Genomic DNA, 27,980 nt, shown 5'->3' on the forward strand with positions numbered 1-27,980 from the left:
CCAAGTTGCCTATATCAATACTTAAGTAGTTGATGGTAAACTGTGATAAGCTATAACAAATTTGGATATTTCATATACCACAAATGAGTGAATGGCTTCGGTGGTGGGTGTCTTTGTGTGAGACGAGTCTTAAAGGAACACCCCCCCCCACACACACACACACACACACACACACACACACACACACACACACTAAAAATAATTTACATTAGTGGACTGGCTGACTAGACATTTCCCCTTTAGCTTGGATTTTTTTTACACAAAATCTCTATCTGCTTAGTTGCTAAGAAAAAGACAGGATTACAGGTGTAATCATTTGGACAGTGAGTGGTGAGGTATTAGTGTCTGCGTCTAAGCTGGATTTAAAATGAACTGAATGGACGTTCCCATTAGTGTAACAAAGTTGTGTCTACTGAAAGCAGAGGAGAGCAGAGCTACTGTGGAGGACAGAGGATTCATGTCTTAGCATCAAAACTCCAGCCATGGAAATAACGTTGAAGGATTTTCCTGTGAAGGTTGTGAATATTCCATGGAGGAATAATAACCTCAGTAATCTGAATACAGACCCCCCTCTGTCCGAACAAGGAGAATCCTTCATTGGAGTCTATCTGTTAGTGTTGGGTAAGTCAACCATCATAATGTCAATGAAACAACAAACAAAAACAACTGTTGTTGCTCATGATTTTAGAGGCCAGTGAACCGCTGACACAGACAGTTTGGTCTGTGTTGGTGGAACTAATGCAGTCGAGGGATTTTGAGTAACACAGACTGAGTAATAAAAAGACAACTGTTATCTAACGAAATAGTAGTACTGCTACTCTCTCTGTTCTATAATTATTACGTTTTACTTGGTCGTTTAGCAGCTAACACAATGATAGGGGTCAGGAACTAGCAACATATTCTAACACTGTACTCTGCTCAACTTAACTCTACTGCATAAAGCACTACTTTAATGTGTTCAAATATGTTATGGTGTACTGCACTCTGTTGACTGTACTTTGCTATACTATCCACTCTATTATACTCTAATTTATTGCTAGTTTGCTACTATATTACACTACACTATACTACACTGAATGCCACTATACTATAGCTATACTAAACTTGAAAACTATGTGGTTATAATTCCAGGTGATACAATAACACTCTACTCTACTATTTTGCATTATGCTATGTTATACTATAGCTATACTTTTTTAATGTAATTCAATATAATATAATACAACATAATATCATAAACCCTTTTCTAAGCTATACTAAAATGTTGGTATGTTTGTACACTGATATACTATACAAATCTATTACTATACTATAACTCTAATCTGTTGTACTTTACTATACAATACTCTCCCCGAATTTGCTATTATACTACGCTGTACTTACTCCACACAACTCTACTCTGTTCTACTCTTTTTTCATCTACTCTACTTTACTCGACCAAATGATATGTGGGTCACTAAATATTCCCTGAATGTGCTGCACATTTGCTTCTCTGTAGGATGGCTGTCCTGGTTTGGAAACAGTTTAGTGATGTTTGTCCTGTACAGACAGCGAGCCTCGCTTCAGTCAACAGATTTCCTCACTTTAAATCTTGCCATCTCTGATGCGAGCATCTCCATATTTGGCTACTCCAGAGGGATCCTGGAAATTTTCAATATCTTCAAGGATGATGGGTATTTAATCAACTGGATCTGGACCTGCCAGGTAAAAGCCACATTAAGACAATACTTGATTTTAAAGAGTTGAATTTAATAGAATAACTTATTATTTTATTAATATATATATATATATATATATATATATATATATATATTTCCAACCAAATTTTAAATTGCTTTGCCATATACAGCATTAACAATTAGTCAAATTCCAGGAACGCTGGTTGGAAATGACCAAATTAATAAAGTACATTACAGGAATCAATGGAAGTCTTACAGTAAAGTGTGTGTGTGTGTGTGTGTGTGTGTGTGTGTGTGTGTGTGTGTGTGTGTGTGTGTGTGTGTGTGTATAATGGATTATGCTAGTAGCCATGTGGGCTGGAGATTAAATCTATAATAAGATTACCACTGTGGAGGCCTTTAAATAAGGAAACTCTTCGAGCAGCATGGAACCTGTCAAACACGAAACAAATAAGAACTGCAGACACGATTGCATGACTTGATCACATGCTCTTATGTTACTGAACGAATGAGTTGTTGCGTGTCATTTAAGAGAATTTCTAGGTGTTTCTCCTCCCACAGTCTCAGCTTGAAATTAAATAGTTGTCATACTTTAGCTTGGCATTCGTCCAGGATATTTTTCTTGCTCAAGGCTAGCTGTGGTGGAAACCGAGAACTTCGTGAGTGAACGAAAACAAGCAGGTGTAACCAGAATACTTTCAGTCTCAGGAGGGTAAACCCCAGAAACCCGGGTGAGAGAGATATTGTAAATCAATGTCTGCTGCTCTTAAGTTTCAGTACAGCCACTGAAATTATCTCATCTCTCAGGCATCCAATCTCAGGTTTCTAGGTGTATGAGAAATATTGGCATAGCAGCAGCACGCCCCTCTTATTTCACCTTCCCCTGGGAGAGTGTCGGAAGTCAATAAGGGGAAAGTAAGAGGCGACAGAAATAGAGGAGGGAAGAAACAGGAAGGTGAATCAGACAGGCATGTGAGGAGCATTAGCAGATTACTGTATGGAGCATGATGGGACATGAGCAGTTGCAAGCCGTGCCAGATCCCAGTGTTTTTCACCCTGTGGGACAGAAGATTATTGAATATGACACCTTTTCATGCTGCAAAGTGGAGTATAGGGAAAGGATTTTCAAAGCAGTGTACAAGGCGTGTTGAAAAATACTCTGATTTAAAGTCATTACTTTTGTAATACTTGTTCTATGATCCAACATCTTTTCTCGCAAGCCAAGACAGACAGTATAGGTAAACCTCTGTACTGTGAGGTGATCCGGGAGGATCACATTTCAAGAAGCCACCGTCCTAAATTATTTTTAAAAGTTTAAAATCATACTGATTCAGACTTTGGCAGACCAGTAATCTGCCAAATGTGAGGATGAAAAAAACGTGATGACTGACAGTAATAGGATTAGGACTAATGAAGATCAAGAGAGGAATCAGTAAGGGACCTTAAGTGATCCATGTCACCTGGAAATGGCACAGCAAGGAGCTGGGTGTCGCACAGTGGGAGACAGACTGAAACACAGTAGCATAATTCCCTTTAAGGAGAGCTGTGATTAAAAGATCATCTTCTCACACAATGAACTGAATGTTAAAGAGCTTCAAGGTTTAATGCATTGGGCAGACATTGAACTGTTTACTCCATCAGATTTTTTGTAGAAATCAAAGTCGAATCTATTAACAGCTATAACGAAATTGCTAAATGCTGATCATGCAGGTTACAAAGCTGGCAGCTCACATCAGAGGAAATGCTCTGGGTCTGGAGCATATTGGCTTAAAGACAGGAAGTGCGTCTCTATCAGTCCAAAGCAAAACAATCTCAACAGACAAAGGGTTGCAACTATTGAGCAGGCAATGGATCTAAGCCCCGAGGCGTCAAAGTCCATTCCAGGACATGATTCACTAACCTCTGTCTCGGTTTTCTTCCAGGTAGACGGTTTCTTCACTTTGCTCTTTGGCCTTGCGAGTATCAACACATTGACCGTTATCAGCGTCACCAGATACATCAAGGGATGTCACCCAAACAAAGGTGACATCTATACTCCCTGAATTTAACTGAGAGAACATAAAGAAAGCTTCAGATCAGCGTAAAACCTTATTACCGACTTCAGCTGTGGAAATTACTACCACTTGTCTCCAGCAATTTCATTTACATCTCACCAACATGTCATTAAGTTAGCTTGAGGTGACATTTTCTATTTCTGGGTGTAAGTGATGCTAAAGAATGTCTTAATTATATGGAAATTACGTTGAGCAGCTGCCTCTTTTGTCAGCATGGCATAAGAGTTTTCACTGTGTTTGTGGATGATCATAAAATGTGTGGGGTGTTTTTTTTACATTGGTGGTTAAACTATGAACATTGGTGGTACATGTGGGATGTCATCAAATGTATTCCGTGCCAGAGTGTAGCTGCAACTACTGCAAACAGCAACAGATAGTGATGTAAATCAGAAGAATAAAAAAATGCTACATGATTTTAGGTCCAATTGAAAATAATTTAGGCCAGGTAAACTTGCAGGAATCCAAGCAACAACACAATGTAATTCAGCATAACAAAGCTGAGTATCCCACAAAAAAACCAAACCAATCCTCTGTCACAAACTGTAATGCACCTCTTGTGGTATATTGACATAAGATATGTGAGCGCTGCTCAGAAATTGATTTTCTTTCTTGCACAAAGCTTTGCATACTTGGTCAACAGACGTTCTTTTCAGTCACAGATGTTTGCAAAGGCTGTTAATATAAGAAAAGAACTCATTGTTCAATAAATGTCACAGACATTCATAACAAGTCAAGAATGCTGCATCTTTAAGTGCCTCTCACTTTTTCTGCCCTGCGTTTGCCAAAGTCATAACATTTAACCTTCTCAAACTGCAAACAATCACAATGTCTGTTCCATAACCTGGGAATATTATGTTGTGTGTTTCTGCAGCTTATTGTATCAGCCTTAACACCATTGCTGTATCGCTCATCTGCATTTGGACCGGAGCACTGTTTTGGTCTGTTGCTCCGCTGCTGGGCTGGGGCAGCTACACCGGTCTGTTCTCACACGCTAACCTAACAGAAGTAAGGAGTATACAACTTCATTTTTGAAAACATGGATCTGACCTCTGTGTCTTCTGTTTCTTAGATCGAGGTTATGGCACCTGTGAGGTGGACTGGTCCAAAGCCAATTACTCCACCATCCACAAGTCCTACATAATCTCCATCCTCATCTTCTGCTTTTTCATCCCTGTGATGATCATGCTCTTCTCCTACGTCTCCATTATCAACACAGTGAAAAACACCAATGCCATGTCAGCTGATGGTTTCCTCACCACCCGTCAAAGGAAGGTGGAGAGAGATGTCACAAGGGTAGGACAAACATAGTTTGTTTCTGAGGTTTTTTTATTGGAGAGACTTGATTGGGAAATTAAAATGAGACACTTTAAAGATCTACTTTAAAGTGCTCCGTCTGTAATAATCCTCCTCTCACGGTAGTCCAATTGTTCCCTCGTGTTCCTCTCCAGATTTCCATTGTAATCTGCACAGCTTTCATCATGGCCTGGTCCCCATATGCAGTGGTGTCTATGTGGTCAGCCTGGGGCTTCCAGGTGCCAAGCACAACCAGCATCATCACCCGTCTCTTCGCCAAGTCTGCCAGCTTCTACAACCCGCTCATCTACTTCGGCATGAGCTCCAAGTTTCGCAAGGACGTCTTTGTGCTGCTGCCGTGCACACGAGAGCGCAAGGAGGTGGTGCATCTGCAACACTATAAAATCATCAAACCCAAGGCTGAGGCCCCGCCCCCACCTGCATTACTTCCTGTCCAGCAGCTGGAGGCGAAATACGCAGCGTCCAATCCTGACAGCGACTCAGGGGTAAACAGCCCTCCTCAGACTCCTCCAACTGACCCACAGGGGGTCTCCCACACTGACCTGCCCTCACAGATTGAAACATCAGAGTACTGGTGTGACAGGCTCTGAGGACCAATGCTTGATTAGTATTTTTTGGTCTTACCCGTGTTAATAAACTGTATTTGTAGCCAATGTTATTAAATTATTTTCTGAATCTTATTTCACACTTGTTGAAACAAGAGTTTTCATCTCCAGCTCTTTTTTTTTGGCGCTCATTCAATTCATTCAATCCATATTGGTAACAGTGACATAAAGTGTGGAGCAACGTATAACTGCTTTACCTGAATCTTCTCTGAATATCTCCAGCTGATGGGATGTGCAGTCATTAGTGAGACAGATGTAAGATAACATCTGGAAACACTGAACTGCCCTGAGCTCAACTGAAGCATGAGATGGCACAAAATTCTACAATTCCTTCAAATGCCATCAGATCTCCCATGTATATTCATCGTTCCCTGATAAATGCCAGACTTTACTTTGTCCACCGGCCTACAATTGTGTCATTTTACATCTCCATTCTCTGAAGCATCCTGTCTGTTGATCCATACATCTTAAAGCTCTACTGTTCCATGGGTGTGGTGGATGTATTTCTGCAGACAAGCTCTCTAACTCATGGCACTGTTGAAAGAGAAATGAGTCACCCTGAAACAACACCTGATCTGTTTTTTTTCTAGCAACATCAAGGCAATTATTTACTTGAGCCATGAAGGCTTAATCTTTAAAAAAAGAAAGAAAAGAAAAGTTCCTGAGGGGGGTTCTGATTTTCTGCAAATACCATAATCACACGCACGATGAGCTCTTGTACAGCAGACCTAAAACCTTTAAATCGAAATGGTAATCGGTTTCAACATAAACATCCACATAGTGTATAATAGCAGCAGCTTGTGTGCCAATCTGCATTGACTAACAGTGTGTGTGTGTGTGTGTGTGTGTGTGTGTGTGTGTGTCTGTCTGTGTGTGGGGGGTTGGGGGGCTGTGGGGGTGCACATTTACTGTAGACCACAGCAGCAGACAAAAGTCACAAACCCTAAAGTGACAGTGGATGTGACTTGAAGCGTCTGTTTCTCAAACAGGTGTTTATTGGTCTACTTGGTGGAGGAGGAGAGATTACTCTGGTGAGAGTTTACACACTGCTCTTAGTTGATTTAATTCTCAGTCAGATGATGGGATGAGTGAGTTGCAGTACATAGAACCAGAATAATTGCTCGGTTTTCTACCCTTAACATAACAGACAACATGCAGCTTAAAGTGCCAACAGAAAGCAAATCCTTTGCGTGGGCATGCTGCAACTATGAATACATGTGTTGGCTTCTATTGTATATTAAAAAAAAAGACATGTCAAGCAAACAAAAGGATGCTTGCACTGCCATGTTGCTGAGCGCCAGGTCTTCCTGACATCCTGACATCCTCTCCTGTTGGCCCCGGGTTACTGATCTTGTTCTGCCTGGTGAAGAGCTGGGTGCCTGAAGTGGGACGGGCAAAGAGGGGGAAACTCTGGCCCCGTCCCGTTCTCCACGTTTAATGAGCGCTCCGATCATGCAGGAGTAAAAGTCCAGGTGGAACAGTTCAGCGCCTGCACACACGCCCGCTGGTTCAACGTTGCTTTTCAATGAAAGAGTGAGGATTTCGGGGGGAAACTGCGCAGGGAATTACTTTATTTTAACGTCTGGAGGATTATTCTTCTCAGGTAAGTTTACCTTCATCGCTTTACGATGATGAGGATTTTGAAAAGACAGCTACAATTCAAATCCACATATGGACTGTGTTTGCTGCTGCGTGGCGTGAATTAATTACCAACGTTTTTTAAATGGTGCGTAATTGCGACTCATTAATATAAATCGCAAGCACATTTGAGTACTTTTGATCATCAGGTATGTAAGACATTTGAACAAACACAACGCAAGGTTTTGGCGTTTTTTCATTTTTTATTAACTTTTTGGTTTTGCAATTTTTGACAGGCTGTCCAAATAAGCGAATCGCTGCTAACATTCAGTGTTTGTTTTCGGCAACTTTCTGTTTATTTTTTCTAATGTTTCCCGTTTTTCTAACACCCCCTTCCTCTTTCCTAAAGTTAGGTTTTTAGCTGAATGAATTCATGATCATTCATACTGTAGCCTACAGCCTCTCAGTGCTGATTATAAAATATGATCTTTGGGAAGCGATCCAGCTTTTATATTTCTATCCTGCTAGCCCAAGCCTTTATTTTGAAATGACTCATTTTGCCTGTGTAATACTCAGCAAACTGGAGAGGGGAATTCTTCAGCTTTTATTTTTATTTCATGCACAATATGTTTGACAATTCTTTATTTATTCTTCCTAACATTCTGTATGGTCTGATGGAGCCTGATTAAGCACAGGTGGTCTCTATACAACATGTCCAGCAGCAGACGACAGGTTCTGACTTGCAGTCAAGCTGGTGCCAAGAATTAAAGTAATTCAGCCTGTTCTGTGCTGGATAAACAAACACTGTCCCAGCAGCCCCGACCCAAAAAGGTACCTTGGCTTTCCGCTGTGTCTGATATCTTCTATGATTCTTTCGTGTGCTTGTTGCTACAACACATGGCACATCAAATATGCTTACAGTACATTTTTGACACCTGTGAATGCTGGGATTTAACACTCCCTGGCACTGGGTGAGTGTAAATACTCGCTCACTGCAGGCGTGCCATCACTCAGGGACACTGTGAAACCAACTTCTACAGGTCATGAATCTTGATACTCAAATAAGCCTCAGTCCCCTCCTGTGCTTACCCTTGTTGCATTTACACTGGCCACCCCGGACAAGGAATGTAGGTGCCGCTGAAATGGAGGAGGATCAAAATACAGTCCTTGTGTTTTGGCGTGACGGTGTATGGCCCTAAAGTTCACCATTACTGATGAAAAAGCTGGAAATAATCAAATTAATTTCAGTGAGTTATCAGTGCTTATCAACAACGGCCTTCGAACACTTCTAAGTGTGTCACAGGTGTGTGTGGTGGTCCCTGCTTGGAGAACCCATTGTATGCTGTCCTTTGAAACAGGCACAGACAGCTACTGTACATCATGTTTGCCTTTTAGCCACCGTATACCTGTGACACTCCTGCCAGGTGTGATTTTCACCCTGTATTATCAGATTTGTAGTTGTTACGCATCAGAAATCAGCAGAAATCTGCCCTGCAGGAGCTGAAAATGTTCATATCACTTCAACAGCATTCCAGCAGACTTTACACAACACTGCTTGGCCTTGTAATCTTAGTAAGTTGTTTTGTGTATGTAATCCACAGTTGAGGGAATGCTATTCCGAATTGAACTGCGCATTAATTCCTCAAACTATTTGACCAGTCTGAGCTGCCGGGTTTGAAAGGGACTGAGGCCTCTGCATATAGATGCTTTCATCTTTTGAAGTGGCTGTGCAAATCCCTGTGCTTGTTTTTTTACACATTTTTCATGGTTAACAGTTTGTTTGATTTGTGTCCCCACCCAGCAGAAATTAGATGCAGGAGATGCTCATTTTGGTGAACGTTAAAGCATTCTGGCACTGCAAAGGCCAGCTGAAGCTGTGCTTTAGGTACCACACATGCCTTATCTAAAGTTTAACACATGTGTATGCAAGATATACAACACCCACATTGTTTTTGTTTGTTGTGGTGGTGAGTCTCTGTTTGCTTTATCCTTTAGTTAAATGTGTGTGTGTGAGTGTGTGTGTGGGTGTGTGTCTGCTAGTACCCTCGGGATCTATTATCTTCTGTACAGGAAACTCCCTACAGTGTTTGTCAAAGGATATCATTTGATCCACGTTTCACTGCTTGGAGAAGGAGGCAGTTAGAGGCGCACACTTAGAACAGAAATTAAGAGGCCTGAAATTATTGTCATTTTTTGCTCATTTCATTTGGTCCTGCAATGATGTCACACCTTCCTTAAATGACACTTCAGAGGAACAAAGTCACCGAGCGAAGGTTTCTTTACATCGGGGAACATGGTGTTTAGATTTCCTCGCAGGTGTATGACAGATCAGTTTTGTAGTTTGCATTATCCAGTAAAGCACGCTGACTCACCTCTCATATGCTGCAGGTCGGTCTCCTGTACTGTAGATGTATCTGTCCCAGCTTGTTCCCAGCCTCAGCTTTCTTACCCTGCGAGAACAAATTGTAGTCCTGACTGTGCAGCAGTGATCCATCTGCCTGTCAGAGCACAACACTGTGGAAAAATCATGTCAGTGCTCATGAATGTCAGATAAATATGTAGAGCTGCATTAGGGAAAGTCCTATCTCTGCCAACTGCAGCTATATTAATTTCACCTTAACACGATATGTTGGATTGTGGTGTGTATTCACTCACAAAATGCCATCATTAGATGATAAATCATACACTTCAGTACACAACAAGCACCTCATGCACACTTTATGTATAGTAGAAGCTGCAATAGAGAACTGTGCATGGAAATAACTGATAGAGGTAACTGCAACAATTCATGTTATTACACCGCACACTTGTGTTCACCAGCCTGGCAGGACTGTGATGCTTTATACCATTGTGATGAAGATCCAGCACGGGATGCGGTTTCACTCTTACGATACAGTATGATACATTTCTTAGGTTTCAAAGGAATGGTTCAATATTTTGTGAAATGCACTTATTCACTTTCTTGAAGAGAGTAAGATGAAAATATAAAAAAATTATAAAAAAAATATTATTGTTAGCTTAAAGTCTAGATACAAGGGCAAACATAACCTGGCTGTATCCAAAAGTTTTTAAAAAATCGGCCCACCATCACTTTTTAAAGCTGGTCTAAAAATGTTTTTTTAATCCGTACAAAAACCAAAATGTGTAAAAACAACAAGTTGTGGTTTTAAGCGAGGTTATGTGCCAGACCATTTCTTGGCATAGGCACAGTGAATTCCTGGGGTTCTGTGGTCACCTCCAGGTTGCGAGGCGACCTGCGTAGACTGCACTACAGTAAGTCACTGCACCCGGCCAAGTGATAGTGCTTGATTGAATGAACATGACCTCCCTTAAAACCACTACATGCTGTTTTACACTTCGGTTTCTGTGTGAATTAAAAAAAGAAAATATGAAGTGTTAATTAGTGAGCTTTAGAGGAGCAGATTTTGTTATCGAGCCAGACTAGCTGTTTCCCAGTTTCCAGTCTTGCTAAACTAAGCTAACAAGTTGCTTGCTCTAGCTTCATATTTCACACAAAATTTGATTAGGAGAAATTTGAATTTTTCACTGCCCCATCTGTGCTCTATTGACTGATTGACTAATTTTATTAGATGATAAATATAGTATGTATGTACTCCAGCAGTTACAATCATTAGAGCATAAAAATGCAATAATGCCTATCACTCATTGACATTTCTTTGTATAAAACCTAAAAAAAAGTTTTGCTCTATTCACACATTCACACCTGACAACGCACTGGAGCAGTTGAAGGTAACACGCCTTGCTCAGGGGCACCAGTAGTTGTGTTAAGGTCGGGACTCTTCACACCCAGATTTATCCTCCTCGACAGTAGCCAGATCAGATTGACAGTTTCCATATAACTTAAAACCCGCCCAATTTAATAAAAAACAGCCCAAATCATAAATCTGCCGGAAACCCGCGTAAAACCGTAAAACTATTACATGCCCAATAGAAAACACATCATAAGCATGCAAAGCTATATACCTGCGTCAAATAACCAGAGAGAAAATGTTAGATGAATAAGCTGCAACCCACAAAGAGTGTAAGTAGATCCTCCGTTATCCCTCATGACGACTGAATGCAATCAAAATATGTCTCAAATTAAATGAGTCAATACTATGAGTGAGTGGACACAACAAAGTTCAAAACCCTGCCAAATATTAACAAAAGCAGCCCAAATTTCATCTACTAGCCCAATGCTACGTAATCAACGTAATCAACGTAATCATAAACCCAATCTGGCAACACTTCCTGGGGTCAACTGGGGATCTTCTAATCACAGATTGGAAAATAAACAGGAGTATTTCTACATTGCATTTTCAATGGTAGCCTAATACTTCATATTGCTAACATGCACAGTCTGAACTGCATCACATCTGACCCTGCCTCAGAGGTCGCTGTATGATCACATGTTCCCACTTGATCAGATTGAACCTGCTGGAGTGTGGCGGCAGTGACAGACGTGATGCCGCCCTCGTGGGAAGTGCAGCATTCCTCTGTTAACTGGGAGGCCTCATTCATCACCTCCATCCCAGCGCCTCGGCACAGAGCAGGGCCTGGGGTTGCTCTCATATTTAGTTCATCTTCCAGCCAGTGTAAGACTTCCTCTGGCTGTCTGTCTTAATTCAGACGTTGCTGTTGTAGCGTTATCATTACTACAGCAAACCTGCAGTGTCTGACCCACTTGTGTTCTAGTTAACACAGGCTACCCTTTGAATTAATAACTTTTGAATCGCAATGACAGACACGAAGATACATTTTCTCTGTCTACTGTCAACAGCCTGTGTTTCAAAATGGGATCCAGCTTGATGTGGTTGTTGGTGTCAAACAAAAGAGCCATCTGATTGAACACAGGTCCCCATTAACAGACACATTAAACTGTGTCTGTGTGTGCTCTCTAATTGAGTCTGACTCCATAGATAGAGGGAGGGCTCTTACGTACCGTTTTGTTTCAGCCCAGATGTTCGCTGTGGAGCTTCTTTTTGGCAAATAGTTTCAGCCATTTGTAACCCAAATAATTGGAAGAAGAAAGGGTGCGCTACGCTGACATGCAATCCATTGATTTGACTGATCTCAAAAGTAGGTGCGACAACATAAGTTCTAATAAATGTTGTCTAAATGTTTACTTGGCCACGTTTGGTTTTGTGGATGCTGGAGGAGTCATTCAGCTCCGTGTTACAATTCACATTCTGTCTGCTATTTATCCAAAGATCTCTGGACAGTGTATCCTAGAGGCACCAGTTTACTCTGTCTTGTTTACAGCTGACACTACACTCTCAGAACTGTTGAATAAAGTGACCAAAGTTATGTTCAGCGAGTAAGCAGGAAGCAGGAAATGGGTTTCAGAGGATGACAGTGAAATATTGCTGCTTCTCTTCTCTCTAAGGTTGGGAGATTAGACAAGGACATCTGACTGACCTGCTGAACCGACACACCACCCATCATGATCAGAGCATCACTCACGGCCATTTGTCTCGGTGAGCAACCCGTCTGTCTGTCTGCAGGAGTACGCTGGTTTTGAATATGTCATCCTACACTACAACGTTTCGTATTTTCCCAGATACTCCCTGAGAGTCAGATTTCTGTACATTCACACAGCATCAAACAGCAGCATCCTCAGTCACAGAGGTTTTGTGTGTACAGTAAACACACTGATGATTACGCTAATTTGTCTGCTATTATGTGAAACTCCCTCTGCCTCACCCGCAGCGCTGCTCCTGTCCTGTGCTTGCTGGGCCAAGCCTAACGGATCAAAGAACAAGAAACCAAAGCAAGGTAGACATCATTACAAGCAAGCCTTTAATCTCCATCAGTCCCGGTGTTATTGTCTCCACTGCAGTCTCTTTTAATTCACTTATTCCAAAAATATAGACTTTCTAAATCACTTCATTATGTTAAAGCTTTCAAGATTCATTTATTAGCTAGAAACAGAACAAAAAATAGACCTTATGATGGAGAAGATGCACTTCCTGAATAAGTTTTCATTTTTGCTTGAGAAATAAATAATTCTTTGATTATCAAAATAGTTGCAGATAATTTTCCTGCCAATTGATTCAACAATTAATTGACTAATTGTTCCAGCTCTAACTAAACTGCTATCGAAACATCAGCTATATGTAATATCAGCATCTACACAACAATCCTGACCTGTCTAATATTTTGTCTTCCACCATCCCACTCTACTTCTTCTTCTCTCCACAGTTATTCCAGCCATAGAGTGTGATGTCAGAGCAGGAAAGATCAATCTCCCAGAGTTCATAGCCAAATGTCCCGCACACTGTAAGGAGACAAAGCAGCAAGTCTATGGGACAGGCGTGTTCGCCTCCATCTCCAGCATCTGCAACGCAGCCATCCACAGGTTAACAGCGTAGTGATGAATGTCAAATAAAGGCTTTACGGCAGTCAAAGTAGCCTTTTGATATATATATATATAATATCCGAGAAAACATTTTGTGTCCACAGTGGCGTCCTCACCAACACAGGAGGAAAGGTGATAGTTAGGAAGATGGCGGGGCAGAACATCTACAAAGGCAGTAATTCCAATGGAGTGCGCTCTCTGTCTCTACCCAAGTGGAGGGAGTCGTTCGTCATCTCAGGTATTAATAATGAAGTAAACCATGTTAAACACAGTTATTTAGAGACAGCCCTCCAACCAACAGCTGGATCTGCTGTTTCAGTGGGGAAGCCCAAGAGAGGAGTGATCTACCCATCTACTCTGGACTACGTCCCCTCAAGACCAACCTATGTGAAAACGAGTGAGAGGACGGTTATTTATACACTCACATCATGCATCTTTCACGTTAATATGAATTTTTCAGCATTACATTTAGTTAGGACAATCTGATTAGGATCCAGTAAGCAATGAACAAAAAATATGTAGAAATTTTGGTTCAAACAGAGAAATGTGGTTGAAACATGAAATGTTTTAAATGTTTTTATCAACAGCATTTCACTTTTCAGACAGTTTTTGCTCAGTTTTAACCCAGACATGTGGTACACCTTCTGAGGACAAAAGGTTACTACGTACACAAATGTCCCTGCGCATGAGTCTGGCATGTTGAACTGCGCTCAGGATGAATGGGGAGTCGTAGTGCTGCAGTCTGGTGAAGAATGTCAAGAATGCATTACAACGCAGAGGTTACTGTAGACGCTCTTCCTCCCTGTCCATCCATCTTGTACACGACCGCCTTAATCAGTCTCCTTTCAGGTCAAAAGGAGGCCATATCCCCCGCGGTCACCACAGCGCTGCCTACGACTACAGCACCTGAACCCACCACAACTACTACACCTGAGCCCACCACCACCACCACCACCACACTGGCTCCAACCACTACCACCACCACCACCACAACTACTACCAAGCCTCGTGCTGCTGTCCATAAAGTTAGGGATGCAGGTGATACAAACCGATACAAACACACACTTAAATCGTTTTTTGCATACATATGTACAAAAAGCTAATTCTCTTCTGGATCCGTGTATGCGGATTGTGTATTTAATTGGATGCAGGATGCTGTTAATGATCCAATAATACCGATCCACACAGAAAGATCCGCCGCAGCCAGTGTGCCGCCTAGCTGACATCTAACTAACATTAGCAGCTTGTAGCTAGAAATGCTGTTCGCCAGAACAAGCTTTCATTTGTGTGACACGGAGTGACGAAGATGAATGATTGTAGCTGGTAATTACAAGTCACAACTGCAAATTATGACAAATTACAGCTGGTCTGTGATGAAGTTTGCACGGTGCCGCTCAGTTGCTTGACTGACTTCACTGTACACTTGATCACCAGACCTTTCATCGCTCTTATTAAATGAAAACATTATCAGACAGTAATCACTGCGAGTCATCGGCCCTGTTTTGGATGGAAATGCAGCTACAGTGAGTAGACAATGCTGCAATATCTTAAGGTATGTGTGTGAATGAGATGGGCGGCGTGCCAGACAACCTCCCGACCATCTTTCTCTTTCATTTTCTGTAACATTATCTCTCTCCTCTCCATATTGGCACCCCATTTGTCTTTCTTCTATCCAGGCAGCAGTCACCCATACCTTGCCTCAAGTAAGTGAAACAAAGCAAAGAGGGGTTGTGGGGGTGGCATGAGGGTACGGGGGGTGTTGCTTTGCACTGGGATGTGTGCTGGAATAAATGTCTACATCAAGCATGGGGTGTTTGCGGTACAGTAGTCCTTTGGGAAAAGTGTGCATTAAAATGAATGGTGTATTCTGTATTCAAGGTTTTGATGTTAGTTTAACGGCACAACTTGTGTATCTAATAATGGAAATCAGTTCAGTTCACTTGTTTTAAGCCAAAAAACGTAAAACAGTAAAACCATGACCTGGGTGATTGGTTTATACTTAATCCAAAACCAAAATGTTGTATTTACATTAAAATGCGTTTGTCTAAATTTGCCCACACTCATACTGGGATAGGACAGTCACAGAATGAGCAAGGAAAGAGACCCAGCCAAGGTATGTCAATACTTTTACTGATTCTGCTGCTCTTGGAAAGTCTCTCACAGCCCATATCACAAAACTAAACCATGACATTTCTTCAAAGTATTCAGAGGAAGTGCCTATCCAAATAGATTCCCACAACGTGCCAGTGCAGGTAAACCAAGCTTTAAACTTCCTCATGACTTTTTTTTTCATTCTACCTTAACCATAAAACCATCTCAACATTTGCTCTTTGCTCTGTCTTCCTTTTGTACCGATACATGTAAACTCTGCATGGCATCTCTGTTCGGTACATGCACTGCTGCTTTAAAAGGCTTTTACTAGTTTTCTAACACAGTGCCGGACCAGATTGTTCTATTGAAGCGGAACATCTGTTCTGTTGTCTTTCAAGGTCAATTTTTAACCCAGGTGTTTTTAGTGTGCTCCATGTTTACTGTCAGTGCACATACAAAGGACGAGTGTCGTTACATGTTGCCTCGTAATGAATACGTTTGTCTCCACATCTTGGGCCCAGGTCTGCGCAGACCGGAGGCAGGGTCGGCTATCAGGAGACAACCATCCTCTCCAGTTGCCCCAGGTCAGCCTCATCATTAACACACACAGAAACAGAGTAACAAACAGGTGGGACTGACAGGGAATGTGGGTCAAGGGCTTTCAGGGGGGGGGGGGGGGGACAGATGACTTTGTTGGAACAAGAACCCCGAAAACGAAGACTGCTGTAAGTCTGACCCTCGTATCCAAACCCATAAGCTCCTGTGATCTTCACCCCAGGGTCACCACTAATCCACTCCATCAAGCCTCTCATCTAACATTCCTTTCACGATAACCACTGTTCTCTGTCATCGGGCACATCCTCTTGTTCCTGTTTTCATTTGCTAAGATGAAAAGGGAAATGAAGCTGAGTTAAGGCCTGTAAATACGCCCAGCATATCTCCTTTTGTTTTTGATATCATGCTGCGGAGACAATGCCTTCAAGTTCACTCAAAGCGAAACAGCTGGGCTACATTTGTGGATGGAGCCCCCGAACTGAAACTCTCCCCCCCCCCCCTCTCCTTTTCCGTTCTTCTTCTTCTATCTGCCTGTTTCTTATTGCTACAAACAGCTTTTAACAGGGTTCAGCCGGCTTCACCCGAGAGGACTCCAACCATGAGTCAGTCAAACCCCGGTAAGTATCTCCAGACCTTAAGCGGGATATCCCAAACTGTCCGAGCAGTTCTCGACACTGACGTAGAGAAGTAGACAGGTCTGATCAAACAGGAACCCCGGGTGTTCACTAATGTTTACCCTCTGTCAGATGCTTTGGTTCAACGCGTGGTCACTTTACAGAAATACAATTACATATTTCCACTAAACCCCACATGAAAAATTGAGCAGAGAGTATATCAGTACGCCTCAGAGATGAGCGATGATGTGATATCATCATCCTGAATTCATCTTGCACCCCATCTCCACTATTCTGAGTCACCAGCAAACTCTCGACTCTCTCTTTGAGATAAGACCACGATGAGAAAGGCGCTCCGTCGGTGCTGTAATAACATCTTATCACAGATCCCATCTGGGCTGGCCTCTTCCCCTCCCTTGTAAAAGCTTGCAGAGAGGGAGAGAGAGATCAAAGCAGCAGCACCAAGTGGCGCGGTGCTGCTCCCAGCGAGACGTGCATGACCCGATCCACAGCGCTGCAGGATCTGGGCCCAATCTCCAGCCTGTCAAGAATAGAAAGCTCTCGACATTCAACCCAGACTCGGTTTGGCTCGCTGAAGAATACGCTTCTGTTTTTGCTTCTGTGGAATGCAAAACCATATATCCCTAAAATTAGACAGGGCTGTATCCATTTAAATAACGGTTGATTGTATGATAGGATTTCTATTATGCAGTGTAAGCTGTTTCAAGCTAGTGCATCGTTTATCTGGAGAACCTGTTTCTGCTGAGCATATTTAAAGTATCTGGTCAGTGCAGAGAACAGCTATTCAGATCGGCAGCTTGTGGATAATAATGTGAGACTTTATAGGACCCCTTAGGGAAATTCTTCAAGCTTAAGGTCAGAGGTCAGAGGTGAGGATCAGCTACACAGCAGCGCCACTGGAGCCGGCAGGGATTCAATTTCTTTTTCGGCGATACTCCAGCAGGGTCTATGCTTGCCGGCTTTGGAGTTTATGAGTTGAAGGGTTTTCTCCCCAGTTGCTTTGCCACCCGGCTACCCCGAACAGATGTTCACATTTACTGCTCAGCTTTCTGGAAATGTTATGACCCTGTTGAGCTTTACATTTGTAATGAGATATGCCCACATGACAATCACAAAGATTCATAAAAATAAACTCTGTAACACATGTTGAGATTCTTTTCGTTGGCGTGAAAATGTTTTATGGCTTTCAGAGAAATTGCATATTACCAACTCTCCTGCAAACATATTGCAGACTGAGCAGCAACCCAAGGTGAGGATCAGTGTCCCCGATCCCGGTCTGATCAGGAGAGTTAAACTCAATCCTTTTAAAGCACCAGTTTCATCAGAAAAAATAACACCACTGTCTGCTGTATAGCGCTGGGCCTTGGACCAGCAGCAGATTAGGCTAATCTCTGGGTCCTACTATCTACACTGTCCCTAGTTTGACACCAACTTTAGAATAATACTCTCACGCTTCGCTGAGCCGCTGGCTGGTCTCTCCCAGCCCGACCCGGTCAACAAAGGCCCTGCTCTCTTGCTGCCACTGGATGGGAATCTCAGAGCCCAGGCTGTGTGTTTGTGTAAGCTACCAATCCACCACAGGGAGGGGTTAACTGAAGTGTGTTGTCATGGCTCAGTCAGTTTAGACAGATGCCATGCACTGTTACGGTTTTGCTCAGCTGTTTGGACTTCTGGTGTTCAATCACATTTCGATTAACTTCAGGCCACGCAAGAGTCTGGCCAATTAAATAGCCTGGTGTGTTTGCCACGTTTCAAGTTTAAACTTTGAGTCTGTGTCAACAAACTGTGTTGCCAAGAGCAGCAGGGAGAAAACAGAAAAATTGGAAAACTTATTTTCCCTGAGAGGTGGGTTTCCTCTGTCTCTCTACCCTCAAAGAGAGTGAGGCTAAACTTCACTAAAACAACCTTTAGTCAGCTCAGTCACTGTCTGACTGACTACTGTATGTTTAGTGTCAGACTAGAGGCTGAACATCTTGTGCATACCCCACTAATAACGTGGCAGGTTTAGTGGAGGTCACAAGTATGCTCCTCGTCTATGCGTGTCCTGAACACAGCTTTCTAATCTTCCCCTGCACAGCTTTTCCCAGAAGGGATTGGGCACCTCCCTCCTTACCTCGTCCTGATTGGTTCCCAGAAGCTCGACAACCAGCAGGTACACCAACCACAAAATAAGATCATTCTTCTTTAACAATTTATATGCTTATTCTAATACAAATTTAAATGCAGCTGGTGTACAAGGCTCCAGATTAAACTTTTTCATCACCCTCATCAACTGTTATTTTCTTATTTTCTAACAAATTTGTATTGATTAAAAAAAATCTTACCATTAGTAGTTTTAAATTATGCATTACAAGCTGCCTAAAGCTAGTGTGAGTATGTTCAGGTCATAAAAACTACATTTTACAAGTTTACATTGGAACACATCATGATAACGTTATGATTCAACTTTTTCCAATACTCTGTTTTACTAAGTAAAGCTTGAACGCACCATAAAGTCACTGAAACCTCCGTACGATAACTGTTAGTTCAGGCGCTGCCAACGTTAGTAGCTCTTCTCTTCCCATTTCAACACAGATTTCTTGTTCACAAAGTAACATTATCATGGATTAACGGTGGAAGGGGGGGGGTTCATAATCACGGATCTGTTAGCGACACTCAACTATCATGTTTACCATCTTAGTTAACTATTTTTAACATTTGTTAATTAGCACTAAAGACAAAGTCCAGCAGAGGCCTATGGGTGCATCATTAGTCATAAGTCAGCATTAAATACCTTACATGTAACTCTTGTAACTGCTGATGCCTCCACCTTTTCTGCTGTACGTTCAGATGTTAGTTATGCAGCTCCAGACTCAGGATACACGTGGAGTGAGACGGACACACCTGAGATTACAGGTAAATCACGGTCTAAGGCAGCACCGCACCACAGTTTGGTGTGTGCTGCCCCCCCCTTCATAGCGGCAGGTTACTACACCTTGCGTCCATTTGTGTTGCATGTGCAAACATAGCATGCCCGTGTCACTGACAGAGTGAGGTATCTGCTGACCATGTATGTTTTGACTTGGCTCCATCTGGGAGTACATGCAATGTCTCTCCGGACGTTGTCTTTACATGCCATCTGCCTGCCAAGTGAGAGAGTCCTGTGAAGTGCAGAGGAGAAGAGCATTATATTATTATTGTGTGCATGTGAGTGAGAGAGAGAGAGAGAGAGAGAGAGAGAGAGAGAGAGAGAGAGAGAGAGAGAGAGAGAGAGACACTGTGAGTGATAATTCTGCACAAAGCCGTTGTTTTCACTGGTATGGGATTGGTTGTGTGACCAATCACAACCATGGAAATGTGTGGTTTTCCCTCTGAGGTTCATTGTGGGAATACTAACAGGTGTCACAACATCCTCCTCTAGCTCGGGATCACAGGCCTGATATCTCAGAATATGAGCGCTGGTTTTATAACTTTGGACCGTACCGTAAGTGCTTTTTATATTCTTTTTACTGGGAACTAACAAGTCTTTGGGTTCAGGTTTTTATATATTGTCATATGTACAGATTGCAATTTTGTGGATGCCAAACCTGTTTGAGTGTTTTCTCTCAGTGACACACCTTCCCGGACCCGACCACACTCTCATATTCCCATTTTATGTTCTAACACAGGACTAGTTTAGTTTCCATCTTGTTTCATTTAGTGTTTAAATGGCCCGTGTCGATGTCATTCTGACTCGTCTAACTCTCGGCAAGAAATTGAATACACGTATTTATGTTGAACTATTCCATTAAGTGGAATTTGTTTTTTGTCACAGTCTTAACATTAGATTAGAATATGGCCCTTTGACAAAACACACAAAAGAGCATGCAAAAAAAAACACTCTTTCAGAAGACCGTCCATGGTTCCATCTGTTTGATGACACAGCCGCAAAAATACCATGGAGCTGATGGGAGCACGCTGTAACACCATGACGTGTTTACATTTGATTCACATGTGTCACAGTCTCACTGACAATGTCTTCACTTTTAGTTCCTCGCTCCACTGACTCAGATGGCCACCGTAAAGTGCCATTGGATACAACCCAAACTAGAGGTGAGCAGTGATTACCATGGTTTGTATCCAGGAAAGCATCAGCATCAGACACATCAAATAGCATCTACAAAGCAATCCTACTCCTTTCTGTCATTCGCTCTGCTATTCAGTGAGTTGTAAGGTTTTCCTAACTGCTGCGGCTTTAGCCTTCTGATGAGTAGAACTTACAAAAAGGATGACAAAGAAATCGACCTTTCGATGTAGCCACCATTAGTTCTTACGTGCTGCTTTGTGATAGAAATGTGCTAATGCTGAGCTTGTATGATATCATCTATGCAGTGGAGCCAGTGGACGCTTGGAAGCCAGACACAAATCCTTATGAATCAGGTAAGACCGCTTGCACTACTCCTCTCTGTGCACCAAAAGAGTCACTTTGCCACTAAGTTCTCAGTTCAGACTGTAAGTAACCAAACCGAGGCCATCCAAGGGAAAAAAACATCTGGGTTTCTGCTGAGCCTGTAATTGAAGGGATTCGGAGTCAAATGGCACGGTGGTTGCTTGAGGATAAAATCAGTTCCTTTTTGGCATACTTATTGCCACAACAGATACAAGCAAACATTTGGGATCTCTAGAAAGTGGATGGCTGGGAATGTGTCATGCGGCTCAATGTTAGAGCGGGTCGTTAGTCAATCAGAGGATTGACGGTTCAATCCCCAGCTCCGCTAGTTCATGTCGATGTGTCCTTGGGCAAGACACCTAACCCCAAATTGTGTGTGTGCGTGTGATTGATTAGATTGTCCTGATGGCATAATTCATATCAGTGTATGAATGGGTAAATGAGTGAATGAGTGAAGGACATGTAGTGTAAAAGTGCTTTGAGTTATCGAAAGACAAAGCGCTGTACAAGTCCATTCACCATTACCATTCATGTTCAATGGACATTTAACCAAACAAACTGAGACAACTTCGACTGACCCTTTCTCTTACGATTTCTCTTGTGATTACAAGGGATTGGACTTCAATAATTTTGAGAATGCATATGTCAATGATTATTAAAGGTCCAGTGAAATGTGGGAAAAGTATTCTTTACAGTATAAAGCCTGAAAAGCAGATTTTAGCAGAAAAGCAGACTTGTGTGTTTCTTCATTTTCAGGCTTCAACGTGAGGGAGCAGGAACCTGCACCCAGAGCACCTGAGCTTGTGTCATCACAAGGAGACCCAAGTATGTCCTTCACACTTTTTAAAAGCCACTATTCACAAAAAATGTTTGTTTATTGCATCTTTGGATTTTGACAATCCTGGTGAAAATTGGGGCAGAGCATTTGTTTCATAGTCGTGGCGTCAAATTCTGTGGCGCGCATTAAACGCACCCTGTAGAATGTTTTGCTCAACAAACACAGATTTGTTTACATTCAGTGTTTCTCACCAAAACCTATGTATCCTTGAGACCCAACAAATGTGTTTAATGATTTTGTTCTTCATAAAACACTTACAAAGACAATTTGCATTAAATACATTGTTTTCGTACATGTTTGCTAGCTAGCAATTGTCTTCTTCCCTGCCTTTGCTAGCTCAATGCTATGTTCCAACAACGATTGTCAATCAGTGAAAGAGCATGAACCACCCATGTCATGCAGCAGTCATAGCATGACTGCTGCATGTTCTAACAAATGTCATGCATTGAACCTGTAATAACTGTATTACCAAACACATGATTTTGCAGATTGTATGGTGGACCTGGCCTTCCTGATGGACGGGAGCTGGAGCATTGGGAAGAGGCGCTTTAAGATCCAGAAGGACTTCCTGTCTGAGGTGGCTCAGGTTATCAGCGTGGGTGTGGCTGGACCCATGATGGGCGTCATCCAATACGGGTAACCGCACTGCTCCTGTCGTGTTACTGTGAACCAGTTATGAGATAAGGAAACATAATGTGATTACTCGTTGTTTTTGTCTGAAGGGATGACGCTGTGACAGAGATCAGTCTGAGGTCTTACTCCAACTCCAGAGAGGTGAAGTCAGCCATAGAAAAGATTGGGCAGAAGGGAGGCCTCTCCAATGTAGGTGAGTGACCCGCTATTAGCTGCCAGATACAGTAAATGCCACCAAATGCAAGTGTGAAAGTGAAAGAGGTGCAATTATCACATGGTCTACTACCCAGGCACATTTTCACATGCAGGGATAGAATTAAATCTAAATTTGCCGCGAGACACTGTGAGCTAAATTATAGTCCTGCGTCTGTGAGCCTTGTTTTCCTTCTGCGCTGACCAAAAAGCATTTGGTTTTACCAGCCCGTGGGGGTCAGCTCTCAGAGTGCTGTTTTTCTGCTTTGGTTGGTGTGTCAGCATGATGCATCCACTGCCACATGTGTCTTTATAAACTTGCTAAATTTTGCATCCACGTACAAATAGTGTTGTTTGCGTTTTTGCCCAGAAGTGCTCTTTAATCATACGAGAGTGAGAGGTTGAGGTCTCCGACAGGGCCTCTCCTGCTCTGGTGTAGACCACCAACGAGACAAGGACGGACTAAATGATAGGATATCACTATTTTTGTGATGATGTACATTTAAAGCACATGTGTATATTTGTACACTACAATGTAAAGTGTTTATGCTGCATACAGTATTTTTTTTAGGAAGGTTGCTTCTACGCATATTATTTAGGAATAGCTTCGAAAAAACTCAGTCCACTGAATGTACATAATGAGCACTTTCAAAACATGTACATACGTGTATATATATATATATTGTCCTTTTGTTTCATTTTATACTCTACAGTCCATGTGTATTTTTATTCATTGGTTGCGTAAGAACTTTGCGAACAACAGATTGGTTCTTCTCTCTCATCTAGTCTCATCCTGAATGCATTCCTACATTTCAACCACAGGCTTGTACAGAGAGTGGCTGTAGCATAATGTTAACAGTCTTCCTGCTGCCCCCTGGTGCACTGACAGGAAAGGCCCTCTCTTACATCAACAAGCACTACTTCAGTGACGCCAATGGAAACCGAGGCGCAGCTCCCAACGTCGCCGTGGTGCTGGTGGACGGCTGGCCCACTGACAAGGTGGAGGAGGCCTCTCGGCTCGCTCGCGAGTCTGGCATCAACATATTCTTCGTCACCATCGAGGGCCCTGATGACAACGAGAAACAAAACCTGGTTGAGACCAACTTTGTTGACAAGGTGGAGTACTGTCACAGAGGCGTGTCAATGCTTTGATTAAACATGCCGGTTTTGAAACAAAGTTTGCCCTTCACCCCACAGGCTGTGTGTCGGACCAACGGCTTCTTCTCCCTGCCCGTGACCAGCTGGTTTGCTCTGAGGAAGGCCGTGCAGCCCCTGGTGAAGAGAGTGTGCGACACAGACCGCCTGATGTGCAGCAAAACCTGCCTCAACGCCGCCGACATCGCCTTCGTCATCGACGGCTCCAGCAGCGTGGGAACCGGAAACTTCCGCACGGTGCTGCAGTTTGTGGCCAACATCACGCGGGAGTTCGAGATCTCTGACACCGACACGAGGGTAGGAGCTGTGCAGTACACCTACGAGCAGAGGCTGGAGTTGGGCTTCGGCCAGTACAACAACAAGGCCGAGCTGCTGAACGCCATCAAACGCATCAACTACTGGAGCGGCGGGACGAGCACTGGTGCCGCCATCACCTACGCTGCGGAGCAGCTGTTCAGCAAGTCCAAACCCAACAAACGCAAGATCATGATTGTCATTACAGATGGGCGCTCCTATGATGATGTCAGGGTTCCTGCACTGGCTGTCCACCGTCAAGGTTAGAGGTCAAGACTTTAGAGACTTTAGGGAGATAAGGTTCAGTCAAGCAGTGATTATTTCCTTGTATTTATAAAACATTTTTACCTCACTAAATAAAATAATGAACGCATGATAATAATCTAAAACTAGACTTTTAAATACTTAAGCGGAAACAGGCTTTGAACCAGAATCAACAACATAACTATACAAAACGTGCTTTCCTCCGCTGCGTGTCACTCCGTCCACAGTGAGGTTGTGTGTTTGAGGTAAAACAACACATGTGAAGTCTGTCTGTGTAATCTGCTGTCCCTCCTTGTGATCTAGGTGTGATCGCCTACTCCATCGGCATTGCCTGGGCAGCCCAGGATGAGCTGGAGTACATCGCCACAGACCCTGACAAGGAGCACTCCTTCTTCGTGGACGAGTTCGACAACCTCTACAAATTTGTGCCCAAGATCATCAGCAACATCTGCCAGGAGTTCAACTCCCAGCCCAGGAACTGAGGCCAGACGGGTGGAGGGGAGGGGAGATCCTGGGCCGTCTTAACAGAACACTGTTTGTAAATTGACTCACTCTGTTGCCCAGATGGCGGCGCTGGATTGGCTGCAGCGTCCCATATTTGAACAGGGAGGGGTTTTGAATTTAGGTGAGGATAGTGGGTTCTTAAAGTGAATCCGCATACGGTGCTAACGGTAAAGGGTTTGCAGTCACAGTGACGTATTGACGTCTCACGTTTACTGTGGTGCCTGTTCTCTGTTGGTGCCATGAAGAGAACAGATTATTACTAATCATTTAATAAGTCATCCTTTAATTAAGGTTTATAAGTTGTAAATAAGGGTTTTTATTTATGTTAGGGTTGTGAAATATCCCCCGACATGAAACTTTTTTAGCTTTTTATTTCCCTTTTTAGTTGACCCCTGACCTTCTGTAAAAGAGCTGAACATCTGGACCAAAGTTTTTAGCAACTTTGAATTGTTTACTAACTGACTATTTGATGACCTCTGCTAACTATACAAACATGTAGAAGCAGGCGGCATGGTGGAGGAGCCAAAGGGAGTTTTGGCAACCCAAAAGTAAAAGCACTCAAATACATCTTACAGAACCTTTACAAAGGATGCCTTATTATGAAGTGGTTCACACTAACAAACATTAAGCTACCTTACTGGGATATGGTGCTTGCAATTGTAGATTTAAAGCATGCCTAGCACTTCCTCTTCTGGCTTAACATACTTCATAAACTTAATAATATGGTGCTTTTTATACAATTCTCTGTAAAGAGGATACACTTTCTTAGAATTGGTGCATATTAATCTTCCTAATAGGAGAGATGTGATAGTAGGGACATTGCTAAAGTTCCTCTCAACGACTATGGTGCTGATGTTGCTGTTGGTATGAGCGGTAGCTGAAATAAGGATTATGTGAAAGGTCAAATCAACAACACGGAACAAAGGATTGGACTTGTGTGAGGAAAGAGGAGCTTGTATATCTTTGTAAAGAGTGAAAGCAGTTCATCGCATCACTCTGGTGTTTTTTAACAGTGTGGTTGCTTCTAACGTTGCAGGCATTTCTCAGTTTTGATGAAAGAGTATTTATGATTTTCTTCCCGTCATATCCTGTTTGTACATATGCATATTAAAAGCCTTTCGCTTATAATGTTCATAATTGATCCCATTTTTTTTGTTTGTTGCAATTTTTAATAAAATAAATAAAATAAAGAGAACTTAACGATGTCTCCTCCTGAATGTTTTGATGATCCAAAAATCACTCTCCTTCCCGGATTCTTAACTCAGTCGATTCTGGACACACAGACATGATAAAGATGTGTTTAGATTCAACTTGCACTTTCCATGGATATCATTATATCTTATTTAAAATAATTATACATTTAAAAATCATCACGATTTAAGTTTTCTTAAGTATCAAAGTAATCCAGTGACAGTTGTGTGTTCATCCTTATGTACACTGCAAGCAGAAATAGCTAATAGCTAATTTGGCATAAATGTAATAGTGCCAATTTGTTTAAGTGTAAACAAATATAGGATAAAAAAAAAAACAAGGATCAAGCTGTAGCTTTTAGCGTAACATACTCAAGAGAACCACTGATCTGCACCGACGACCACATTTAGTTTGTCAAATGACAACATCAGAGCCCAGTTAACATTTTACAGCAGGTTTTATTTTGAACATACTTTTCATATACAAACCAGTGACTGAGAAAATGGCTCATTTGAAGCTGTACTCGACACGTACGACATCGTGATTGACTTGTTTTGCCCCCCGGATCGTTTCGTCCTCACAGTTCACAGTAAACTGTTATTTGCCCGGACATTTGTCTCGTCTGTGGAGGATGGTTAACTCAGTATTTCAAAGTAGTCCCACAGTACAGAACTACTTTCCTGCTAAACACTGGACTACTGTATATATCTGGACATGATACATCACATTGTAGTCGCGCATGTCCGCACAATTGGGGAAAACTACATACAGTACAAGCCATTCAATTCACACAGGAGCAAACTGGCCCAAATCAATTAGTTCATCCTAAAAAGGAACCAAGTTTGAATTGTAATTATATAACCAAGATGGTTTACTTTGGACACGTATGCTTGTAATCTTATTTCTAAAGTGTACAGTTACTTGAATTGAACAAACAGGCATTATACTTAATGGTCTGTATCACTCTACCAGCTTTGCAGTGAAACGAACACAATTGATTCCCCAACCACACTTATCAAAAAGGAGCACTCAAACTCACGCTGCACAGTAAATTTTAAGACTGAATATATATTTTGTTTATTATAAGCATTTGTAATTTTACATCCAATGTTAAAATCAACAACATTGTGACAATCAGCTCCACTTGTCCACTCCCTCCCTGTTCCCCCAAAAACAAGCTCGTTAAAATAACATTTTCAAGACCTTTTTTTAAAGCAAAGGCACATTTGTCAATACGTGTTTTAAAAAGGAAAATAAAGGCAGGCCAGCAAGCAAGAGTCAGTCTTGGAAGCAGAGAAGAAGAAGTGAGAGGCTTCCACGACAGCTCCAGCGAGCCTTCAGGCCCCACATTCCTGGAACGACAAAACACAAAAACCTGACTTGGAGTAAAGGGTCCGGACCTGGTTTGTCTGAGCGGGAAGGTCGAGGGCCAGAGGGATTTGGGATGAGCGTGAAGTCACAGGGGCAGAAGACCGGCTTGAAACCTCATTTCTCCACTCCACACTAACACTTGTCCTGAGCCTCCTAGCTACGGAGGTTGAGTTTAAGTCTGTCCGGGGGTGAGGGTGGGGGGGGGGGGGGGGGGTTCAAGCCGGTCTTCTGCCCCTGTGACTTCACGCTCATCCCAAATCC

The 27,980-nt window shown here is 42.4% G+C and overlaps 2 protein-coding genes across 3 annotated transcripts; both read left to right on the forward strand.

The window, feature by feature from the left end:
• The first annotated feature begins 482 nt into the window (after positions 1-482).
• LOC116397182 (opsin-5-like) lies at positions 483-5,637 on the forward strand. Its single transcript, XM_031872409.1, has 6 exons — positions 483-621; positions 1,499-1,704; positions 3,602-3,701; positions 4,605-4,709; positions 4,803-5,026; positions 5,182-5,637. The coding sequence occupies exons 1-6, from the start codon at positions 483-485 to the stop codon at positions 5,635-5,637; spliced, it is 1,230 nt and encodes a 409-aa protein (XP_031728269.1).
• Positions 5,638-7,052: 1,415 nt separating this feature from the next.
• On the forward strand, positions 7,053-26,296 carry vit (vitrin). Of its 2 annotated transcripts, XM_031841489.1 has the most exons (20): positions 7,053-7,255; positions 12,617-12,707; positions 12,940-13,005; positions 13,432-13,588; positions 13,693-13,826; positions 13,908-13,985; positions 14,438-14,626; positions 16,201-16,263; positions 16,789-16,851; positions 18,947-19,021; positions 19,699-19,764; positions 20,270-20,332; positions 20,878-20,940; positions 21,220-21,267; positions 22,034-22,102; positions 22,604-22,751; positions 22,838-22,941; positions 23,830-24,056; positions 24,138-24,651; positions 24,957-26,296. In XM_031841489.1, the coding sequence occupies exons 2-20, from the start codon at positions 12,674-12,676 to the stop codon at positions 25,133-25,135; spliced, it is 2,340 nt and encodes a 779-aa protein (XP_031697349.1). In that variant the 5' UTR covers positions 7,053-7,255; positions 12,617-12,673; the 3' UTR covers positions 25,136-26,296. The 2 variants fall into 2 exon arrangements, with proteins under 2 accessions (XP_031697349.1, XP_031697357.1); XM_031841497.1 differs by lacking the exons at positions 7,053-7,255; positions 12,617-12,707; positions 12,940-13,005; ... (2 more) ...; positions 13,908-13,985; positions 14,438-14,626 and adding exons at positions 14,702-15,291; positions 15,663-15,701; positions 15,790-15,840.
• The last annotated feature ends 1,684 nt before the right edge of the window (positions 26,297-27,980 follow it).

The sequence above is a fragment of the Anarrhichthys ocellatus genome, unplaced genomic scaffold, assembly GCF_004355925.1.
Source record: "Anarrhichthys ocellatus isolate YVR2014 unplaced genomic scaffold, GSC_Weel_1.0 scaffold3, whole genome shotgun sequence".
Lineage (NCBI taxonomy): Eukaryota > Metazoa > Chordata > Actinopteri > Perciformes > Anarhichadidae > Anarrhichthys > Anarrhichthys ocellatus.